This window comes from Branchiostoma floridae, chromosome 18, assembly GCF_000003815.2.
Source record: "Branchiostoma floridae strain S238N-H82 chromosome 18, Bfl_VNyyK, whole genome shotgun sequence".
NCBI lineage: Eukaryota > Metazoa > Chordata > Leptocardii > Amphioxiformes > Branchiostomatidae > Branchiostoma > Branchiostoma floridae.
The window spans coordinates 17483274-17494086 of record NC_049996.1 but is presented as its reverse complement, the minus strand read 5'-3'; the positions used below and the strand labels follow the sequence as shown (position 1 = coordinate 17494086).

The window sequence follows — 10813 nt, the reverse complement described above, 5'->3', positions numbered from 1 at the left end:
GATTTTCCCCGTCCTTTGCGGGGAGTTCGATACCGCGTGACGACAGGTACCGGTCCGCAGAATGGGCCCGTCTCATTGGTCGTTGCTTCTCTTTCGATTTCTTCCGTAAGTCTTCGGTAGAATCACTCTTTTTGATTGATTTCGGGGAGGTTTTTGTTTTCTCTTGAGATCTTGAACGATCGCTCTCAAATGAGCGCGACTTTCTTAGATGGGGAGGTCTGAGGGTTTTTTCTCCCTGTGGCTTTCCTCCCTCCTTTTCATCTCTCTTTTCTTCCCTCCTTCCTCTCCTTGGACTTGGGCTGCGTGGTCGCCGTTTGGGCGACCTCTCCTGACCCTTCGGTTTGTCCCATTCTCTCTGAAGGGGTGGGCTTAATGGTGGACTGAGAGGATTTTCGTCACTGTCCGATAGCGATGATCTTCGGATCACCAACTGAGGAAGCTTTGGAATCTCCCGTTTTTCTGGCTTCTTTGGGGTTTTGTCCGCTGCAGTACCAGACTGGGGTTGTAGGGGGCGCCTCCCTGGGATGGGGGAGGGCCCGTGGTCGCTGTCGGTACCAGATTCCATCGTGTCAGCCTGTGAACGAGAACGGTTTCGAGAACTCTGCGTACGAGAATGCTTATGAGAGGACTGAGGGGCCTGGGAATGAGAATGCTTATGAGAGGACTGAGGGGCCTGGGAAGGAGAGCGGTTACGAGAGGACTGAGGAGCCTGGGAAGGAGAGCGGTTACGAGAGGACTGAGGAGCCTGGGAAGGAGAGCGGTTACGAGAGGACTGAGGGGCCTGGGAAGGAGAGCGGTTACGAGGGGACTGAGGAGCCTGGGAAGGAGAGCAGTTATGAGAGGACTGGATGTTAGGAGTGGTTAGGACAGATGACAGGAAGGAAAGAGACACGATGGGAAGAATGAAGGCATGGAATGAGTGATGGAATGAAATTTAATTGTACAAAATTAGAATATATCAAGCTCTTAACTTTCACAAAGTAACATTCCAGTGACCAGTGTTAAAGGAAGTGTCTTGATAAAGATGAAGAACAAAACAGGACAGAAGAAGAAAATGCACAAACATTCCAACTGGGAAGAAAATTAGCTATTTGAAATCTCAGTACAATGTATTTATTGCCTAATCTGGGTACACCAAGGCATGCATCTGGGCCTTTGGAATATTTTTTCCAGTTAAGCATAGTTTAGAAGTAATAACATGAAGTGCTATGGCAATAATTTTGCTGCAGATTGTAGCAAATGTACATGAACAAGTTCTAAATGGGTACTATATCCCAAAAGCCCAGATATAACTGTGTGGGTTTAGTCGTGTCAGTCATAATACTTCCTATATGTCTACAACATTGGAGCAGAGCCAAACCAGATATCCAATTCTCTGTGTATCCTATTACACCATTTCGTTATATCTCATCCTGGCTGGCTGCCCAACTGCATATGTACAAACACATCGAGTACAATACCTCTGTTTTCCTTGAGGTAATGATTATACTGACTGGTTTGCAACAATATGCCATATGCATGTCTAATCACTAGGCTATAGATTTTTGGTGGCAAAACTCCACAATCAATCCACTTACTATTAGGTTTGGGTCACTGCTGCATAATGCAATGATATACATTTGAAGGCAAGGTTCATAAAATGTGCAAAATATACCTGGCCATGAGAAAATGCTTCTTCTTACTAATCTTAGGCAACAAAAGCTGTGTTTAATTTGATTTTGTCAGCAATAGATAATAATCCCCCCTGTTCCTACCTCAGACGTGAGCGCCTCGATGTCAGTGGTCTCCGCCTCCGATGACAACGGCGAGTCGCTGTCGTCGGGGCCACGCTTGATGCCTAGCGACTGGGACCCGCCCGCCACCGCCAGAACCTGCGAGATCGGGCGCATCTTCAGAGGAGCACCAACCGAGATCAGCGATTTCTGTAAAGGTAAGAATCGTGATATTTTATCATCTGCACATACAGTACAGATAGTTATTACTGTTTTACAATATAGGGGAAAAATTTGGTATCATTTATCATTGAGGAAAAATGGTTGTTGGCTGAGGGTAGCTCAAAAGAAAAGGGTTTTAAGTGAGTGTAAAATTAAACTGGGCTCATTAATGTGTAGTCCCCATCGACACTGGTGTTTTTGGAGTAAACATCCATCATCTTTAATATTTAGCACACTGTCTCAGACCATGTGCAGTTTTCATTTGTTGGATTTCAGGCATTTTTGTGTAAACTCATAGCAAGAGGACAACAACAACAGCAGAAGGCTTGAACCTGGCTCTCACTCATAGCTGGTGTGTTGCGCCGAAGGGCGGTTATACCGGCTATATAGATACAAATACAGATACAGATACACTCCCCACAACTGCATTGTGTACCAAGACTTTCCCCTCATCTTCCAATCTTTAATTGAATAATTATAAAAACCAAGAGATTGGATTTGGGTGGATTTAGAGATTCATGCATACATGAAATGTAGCAATTTAGATTAGAATGTTGCTTACAACAAATTGTTCACACACAGTAAGCCCTTCTCAATATTCTGACATATAAATGAGATATAAAACAGGTCATTTACTTATGGCACCAAGGTGTTCAACAAACCAGGGAACAGGTTTCCTTACCTGCCACTTGCGTCTGGAGTGGAAGAACTTGAGACGATCTGCGCTGACCTTCGCCGCTGTCTCCTTAGAAACTGGAGTCTTAGATAAGGTAAAGGAGAGCGTCACACAATGTCTACTATTTAGCTTCAAGGTGACACTGATTTTTTTGAGATGTCTTTCTTATGGCACTAGAAAATGATATGTTAGACATCCAGGTACTAAACAATATTCAAATACATGAATCGTACAACTGGGTAAAAACTGAGATTTACTTCTGGACTCTTTTGATTCATCTATTTAGTTTTGAAAAATGAAGATAGAAGATAGAAGAGGTTTCATAAAATAACCGCCCCCCAAAATATATTGTAGTACGACATAGACCCCCCAATATATATTTGCACCACTCCTACTAATCTCCCAGACCTCCCCTGTACCTTAATCCAGACATCTTCCAGACACTGACTGGCCGTTGGTCTCTTCCTGAGGAGTGAAAAGAAGTCAGGACTTTATTTTGAGACATCTTGAACAACATTATGACACACATTTAAGACTTATACAAACCTCTTAAATGATTTCTTTGACTGATTAAGACGTACTGATTAAGTCAACTACAAGCACGCATTAGTAGGATTTTTAAAAATCGTGTCTAAGATTTAGAACCTTCTTAGACTTGACCACAAGCATCTTGGTGATTCTTTCCATAAACTTCAGTAAGATACATGTAAATGCAGAAGACCTACAATGTACTACCGTAACTGATATTGGGCTCTTAAATGGTGTCTAAGATGTAGAACGTACTTTGGGTCGACCACGAGCATCTTGGTGATGAAGTCCTTGGCCTCGTTGGAGATGTGGTTGAAGATCTTCTGGTCGAAGGCCCAGCGGCCGGCCTTCACGCGCGTGTACGTTTCCTTGTCATTGTTCCCCATGAAGGGGGAAACACCGCTGAGTCTACAGAAAAGGGGAAAGAAACAAAACTTCAAAATAGCTCCACTTCTGGGAGAGCTAGTTTTCCACTGGTTGTGAAAGAGGAGGCAGACGCTGTGTATCGTATTTACTGTGCGTCTACTTGTTGTTATTGTCCACAAAGGGGGAAACACTATCGAGCCTACAGAAAAGGGGAAAGAAGCAAAGTTTGGAACCAGTTTAGCTCACTGAAGAGCTACTCTTTCACTGGTGACGTGACAGAGAATACGAATGCTATTGTATTTACAGCTTCATTTGTACTAGTCTAAGAGAAACCCTCGTATTTCTTTCCGACAATCTAATGAAGAGTGGACCACAGCTTAGTGCCTTCATTGCGTGTATGTTTCCTTGTCGTTGTTCACCAAGAAGGGAGAAACATCACTGAGCCTACAGGAGGCAGGGTGAAAGGCAGTCAAACTTGGGGAAAGGGAGAAATGAGTTTAGCCCGCTGAAGAGCTAATCTTCCACTCAGTCTGGTGTGACAAGAAAGAGTAATGCTATGTAGAGTATCTATAGGTTCATAATGTACTTCTTTTCAAATAAAGACTGCAACTTTACAGTAGCATGCAGACCCTGAGCTTCAAGTCAGGCATTAAGTTGAAAATCCCTTATTCAAAATTTACTGGAAGTGCAGTGACAATCATGATAATCATTACAAATATAAGATTAAATTTTATAAATGTGGGCATTTCATGACAGCAGATTTTTTGGAATTAATTTCTGCTGTTAATATGAAATGATCTAATAATGTACACATGTCAGTCTTATTTTTTCTGAAGTTAGATAAAACAATTTCACCCTTAAGGTTCCTTAAGACTTACAAGACATAAAGCAGGACCCCGGTGCTCCAGATGTCGGTCGTCAGGTGCACAGGTTCCTTGGCAACCGTTTCCGGGGCAACAAACTCGGGCGTGCCGAACCTGCAGATCTCGGGCGTGCCTGGCAACAGTTGCCGTGCCAACCCGAAGTCACAAAGCTTGAGCTGCCCCGAGTCTGACTTGGTGAGGAGGAGGTTCTCGGGCTGGGGGTAAAGGGCATAGGGCAAAGGTCAGAGGTCACTCTTACATGCAGGTGTGCAGGCTCAATATTAGCCTAACAGTATACAGGTTTCTAGTACATGCCTTTTTCTGGAAAAATGTAGGAGGAATCGTGAATGGATTTGGCAATGTAGGGTGTAGATCTTCCCATTTGGTAAACAACGTAGATCTTGGCCCTTTGTTTTAGGTCTTTGGAGACCCCTACGACCGGTAGTAGTGAGAAGCGGGTGAAGTAAGGGGGTACAGAGGATGGACTTAAAGTGGGTAAAAGGAAACTTTCATGTATCTCAGTGGAAAGAGATTCCATTGGCGATGTCCTTGGTGCTGAAATGGGTTCTTTCTTCTTCCATGCATTTACTGAGTCACCATTGAGGGAATAGAATTCAACTTTTGTGACCCTTGAGTTTATACCTTGAATATGTTGCATTATGTAAAAGTGCATACAAAACATAAAAATTGTCTATGAAATCTGTTACATGATCTGTCATATGTTTGTTTATATGATCAGTGGTCACAGCCAGTGGTGGAAAGCCCTTTTTTCAAGATATACACTACTAAGACTAACTTAAGGTAGAAGGCACTGTCTTCTTATAACGTGTGAGTACTGGTACCTTGATGTCTAAGTGTACGATGTCCTTGCTGTGTATGTACTGCAGCGCCCCTAGCAGCTGGGACAGGTATGGCACGATGTCTGCCTCGCTCAGGTCTGGCACCTTCACCAGGTGTTCCAGCAGCTCGCCCATAGCAACACTGGGGGGGTTAAGGTGCTTCTCACTTCTGTTTGTCTGTTTTCAGGGCTCGAAATACTTTTTTTCTGCATACCTGCACTGGTGCAGGTGGCATTGAAAATTACTTGCACCAGACAAATTTTACCTGCACCACTCTGAATTTAGGAAGTATGGATCATACTAAAATTGTTCAGGAACCATTATTTTATCATCATCATTATTTTATAGTTAATAGGTGGTAGCAGTCAATGCAGCTAATAACAATCTGCATGCACCTAAATCATTGGATAATTTATGTATAAATCCTAGTACATGGACCAGTGCAGGTTAGGTGCATGTAGACACCAGAAATACCTGCACAGCTCCAATTTTACCTGCACTAACCTGCATAATGCAGGTGGTATTTTGCAACACTGTGGGGGGTTAAGGTGCTTCTCACTTCTGTTTGTTTGTATAACTTTCAAACCACCTCTAGGCGTAACACACCAGGTCCGTACAGTATGTAAAGTCCAGATCTGTGTAAGACCAGACTGTAAGGTTTGATCCACTCACATTAGAATGGATCCCTCTTTTCAACAAGTTCGGTGGGTTATTTAACATTTTGAGGTGTGGCTGTAACACATGACCTCTGGCTTTACCTACCAGTAGAGAGGACTTCATAATTAGTACCTGTCTAAATGTTGACATCTTGAATGTTAACTTCACCAAGATGGTATGTTTTTGGTAGTATTTGTAGATGTTACAATGTAACCAGAAGTTTTGTTTTTAGCAGCATAACAATGGAAGCAACAAGGGATGGATTGCTAATATGACAATGAAATTTAGTTTGTGGTTTGGTATTGACCTTTTAGAGAAGTGCAAAGATTTTAGGCCCCTGGCAGCTCTCCAGATACTGCAGGATAACATGTTTATTTATCTGTATTTTTAACTTGTTTGTGTCTGGACATGCTGTGGTCACCACTTCTAGGGTAGATAGTCCTTTGTACACATATCCTGCAAAATTTATCAAATCTATCATCCTACAAGTTATTTGTACGGCCAATCTAATTAATTATTTATCATGATGACTAGCCCCGAATCTTCAAGGCCTTAAACGACTGAAAGGATACTATTCCATCACCATGACAACGAACTTGGTCTCCAGGAATGTTTCCGCCAGCTGTACAATCCCAGCATGCTCCAGTTTGGCCATGACCGTGACCTCTCGCTGGAGGTCAGCCTTGCGGTGGGGCTTGTACCGGATGTACTTAGCGGCAAATTTCTTGCCCGTCTTGCGGTGCGTCACTCGCTTGATGATCCCAAAGGCACCTCTGGAATAACAGGACAGGTTCAGGGTGATTATAGCACCATATCAGAAGGACTCTTGCAACCTCAGAATGGTGCTGTCGTAATTGATTTGGATGCTCTTTCTTGCTTTGGCTATATACCATGGACAGGAGCTTTTACAACAATGTAGCTTTTGTTAACCCAAGCTCTGGCCCACGACAGGGTGAGATGGAGGGAGGTTTGCTCAGCTGCTAAGTGCCCCCACGACCACCCCCGGTCAAGGGACCGGTAAGCGGTAAGCGTAAGCTTTCGTTGAATTAGATCAGTTCTATAGCTCTGTTAAAAGCTTTATGCAAGGTGATAACGGTATGTTCTTAGTACACAAGTACATATATTAGTCAGTTTCAGTTTCAGTTTATTTATTTAACCAGGAATACATCTCAGCTCAACGTAGACCTGTTTTTCAGGCCATCCTGGGCACATGCGCATACATAAAAACAACACAATAACAATAAATAACAACATACTGTAAACTGGCCAACATTTGGGTGACCGTCTTTCACGTTCCTCAGGGTATTAGAATGTCACAGAATTTGTTTTCTTGAAATTAACCAGTCTGATGAAACTGTGCTACCAGAGTTGTGTTATACCCTGACAAAAAATGTAACTGTGATCGTTAAGTTTTTCTCTATGCAACTTACTTGCCCAGCTCCTCGTGTATCCTGTACTGTTCCCGTATTGTGTGGATTTTTGTCCAGCAGGTCTCCTCGGCTTCTGTGTCTGTTGACTCAGGAACTGCACGGTAGAGAATCAAACCTTTTTTGCCTCAGAAATTTACCAGAAGACTGACTGTCTTATCAGGAACAAAGCATTGCACATTGTAGTATGTGGGGAAGGACAACCTCAAGCCAACCGTTCCCACTTACGCCACATCTTCAGAAAAGACGCTGGAGCCGCATCTTCCCCGTTTAGGAACTTTATTCGAACCGACACACAACAAACATGTTTTGCCGTGTGGCTTCCTCAGTGTTATGGGCTCGAACGCATTGCACATTGTTTCTAAGGCATCTTACTAAGTAAGGACACAGTTACATCAGACACTGTATTTATGCGAGAACTTTCCTTGCACTTTCCTCTAAAAATTCTAACACAAGACATTTTTCTATTATGTCTTATTAGGAAATAAGTGACTCAAGTCTTGCACGAGATAATTTCTAAGACCTGGTGTCTTACCTGGAGACACTGTGGTTTGAGGCTTGCATTTGTCTCAGATTTGTCTCTGTGAATAGAATTTTTTCTAAGATGTCTCAAGACCCCTTACCTGGAGACACAGTGACCTGTGCCTTGCAGGAGACCTCCCCCGCGATGTTCTTGGCCGTGCAGGTGTAGACTCCTGTGTCAGACAGGACGGCGCTGTTGATCGTCAGAACCACCTCTTCGTCGCTCCTTGTTGTGCTGATACGCTTCTCCTTGGGAAGTTCCTCTGAACCCTGAAAACAAATACAGACTTACCCTCAGACTGCTAAAGTAGCTGTTTAGCACCAAATTCGTCTTGGTTTTGGCAAAGATGATGATGATGTATTGGTGTAGTTAGACAGCAGAAAAAGGGTTAAAACATTCCGCAGTTGCACAGGGCACCAAAACTTCTAACGGATTCTACAATCAGGTATTTTTAATATCTCATCATCATCATCTCTGGTGTCCCACTCATGTTAGCGGGCCCAGAGCTCGTTTCATGAGTTTACATTTATAATGAGTCTGATACCGTGGGAAAGGGAATCACACTAGCTTTCAATTGATATATGATACATTGAAATTGATGCAGAAACATCAGAAATGTGATCAACCAGTGAAAGTTGATATGCGAAACTTTTTGTGCCGAGTTTATTTAGGGTATACTTCTGCACAAGTTCTACCAAGTTGAACATATATATACAAATAGTGAAATACATGTAGAATTCAGAATGTGCACTTCTGATATTAAGCTCTGACTGCTAGCTACTGTTACATTTGTTTGGAGGGGGGATTTCTAGTGGATTCATTCTTAAATGTTGCTAATACAGTCTACAATCAGGTCATAGTTACAGTCAGTGTTGTCAGGAAAAGTTTGTCACACAGGGCTATACAGACCTATACAACAGCTCTTGGCCACAGCTCCTAGCTACATTCTTAGCTACAAGAGCATTTAGATTATGCCTGGCTGTTATTTATACACCATGTGATGTCATGGAAACATTTTAACATTGAAGCAAGACCTCTGTCTGTGAGACAGACTACCTTCAGCCAGGTGATTGCAGGGAAAGGTTTGCCATGGCAACGCTAAGCCTCTGCCTGGCCACTGCAAGAGTTCCTAGCTATACAGGTCCCTGTCAGTGTTCCTAGAACCCCTACAAGAGCTTCTGGGCAGGTAGTCAGGATTGATACCCACCTTGAGCCAGGTGATGTCTGGGAAAGGTTTGCCGAACAGTCTGACCTCCAGTCGGCCCGTCTCCCCCACATACATCTCCACATCCTCCATGATGTCCTCAAACTGCGGGGACTCTGTGGACAAGAGCAGGGAAAGTCTGGTGAACAGTGTGTGGAGCTAAACATAGCAAACTGCGGAGGTTCTACAGACAACACCAGGGAAAATCTCTGGGTCTCTGTGTGCTAAAACTGGAGGACTCTATGGAAGACAAGGAAAATCTGATGAACAGTGTGTGGAGCTAAACATCTCAGAGTTTCTGTGTGCTAAAACATATCAAACTGTGGGACGCAACAGGGAAAATCCCAGTGTTTCTTTGTGCCGAGCATGAACTTAGTCACGTCAAACTGGGGAGATTCTGCAGACAACAGCAAGCAGGCTTACACAAATATTCACTTGCCCCATAAACAATTACTTTTTATTGAGATGTTGTAATTCTGTACATTTTTATTTGCTGGCCATGGCTCTACTGTATTGTATGTTTGTGTGTTTACCTGCGAGTCCGAGACATACCGAGCAGGCCATGGCACCATCCTGGTTGACCTGGTTTACCATTCTACCTTGACCTGGTACTGTGTTTGTTTGTTGTGTGTTTACGTGCAAGTCCGAGGCATACAGAGCAGGCCATGGCGCCGTGTTGCAATTGGTTCTCTGCCTTGACCTGGTACTGTGTTTATTTGTTTGTTTGTTTGTGTATTTACCTGCAAGTCCGAGGCACACCAAGCAGGCCATGGTGCCATGCTAGTTCTCTGCCTTGACCTGGTACTGTGTTTGTTTGTTTGTTTATTTACGTGTTTACCTGCAAGTCAGAGGCAAACAGAACAGGCCATGGCTCTGTTGTATTGTTTGTTTGTTTGTGAGTTTGTTTACCTGCGAGTCCAAGGCACACCGAGCAGGCCATGGCTCTGCTATATTGTTTGTTTGTTTGTTTGTTTGTGTGTTTACCTGCGAGTCCAAGGCACACAGAGCAGGCCATGACACTGTGCTGCTTCTCTGCCTTGACCTGGTACTACATTGTGTATGTTTGTTTGTTTGTGTGTTTACCTGCCAGTCTGAGGCACACTAAGCACGCCATGACACTATGTTGGGTCTCCTCCTTGAGCTGGTACTGTGTTTGTTTGTTTGTTTGTTTACGTGTTAACCTGCAAGTCCGATGCATACAGAGCAGGCCATGGCGCCGTGCTAGTTCTCTGCCTTGACCTGGTACTGTGTTTGTTTGTGTGTGTGTGTGTTTACCTGCGAGTCCGAGGCATACAGAGCAGGCCATGGCACTGTGTTGGTTCTTTGCCTTGACCTGATACTGTGTTTGTTTGTTTGTGTGTGTGTTTACCTGCGAGTCCGAGGCATACAGAGCAGGCCATGGCACCGTGTTGGTTCTCCGCCTTGACCTGGTACTGTGTTTGTTTGTTTGTTTGTTTGTGTGTTTACCTGCGAGTCCGAGGCATACAGAGCAGGCCATGGCACCATATTGTTTGTTTGTTTGTTTGTGTGTGTGTTTACCTGCGAGTCCGAGGCATACAGAGCAGGCCATGGCGCCATGCTAGTTCTCTGCCTTGACCTGGTACTGTGTTTGTTTGTTTGTGTGTTTACCTGCGAGTCCGAGGCATACAGAGCAGGCCATGGCACAGTGTTGGGTCTCTGCCTTGACCTGGTACTGTGTTTGTTTGTTTGTTTGTGTGTTTACCTCCGAGTCTGAGGCACATGGAGAAGGCCATGGCTTTGCTGTGTTGTTTGTTTGTTTGTTTGTGTGTTTGTTT

At 43.8% G+C, this 10813-nt stretch overlaps 1 protein-coding gene across 1 annotated transcript in view; it reads right to left on the bottom strand.

Moving 5' to 3' along the window:
* The window catches only part of LOC118405521 (striated muscle preferentially expressed protein kinase-like), a gene marked incomplete in the record, with an annotated part of 29858 nt that overhangs the window by 7975 nt on the left and 11070 nt on the right, over window positions 1-10813 (bottom strand). Inside the window, 12 exon segments of the mRNA XM_035805024.1 lie at window positions 1-574; window positions 1755-1922; window positions 2617-2694; window positions 3030-3075; window positions 3394-3546; window positions 4383-4582; window positions 5210-5348; window positions 6436-6636; window positions 7294-7387; window positions 7914-8082; window positions 9021-9133; window positions 10387-10444. Of these exon segments, the coding sequence (XP_035660917.1) occupies window positions 1-574; window positions 1755-1922; window positions 2617-2694; window positions 3030-3075; window positions 3394-3546; window positions 4383-4582; window positions 5210-5348; window positions 6436-6636; window positions 7294-7387; window positions 7914-8082; window positions 9021-9133; window positions 10387-10444 (1993 nt within the window).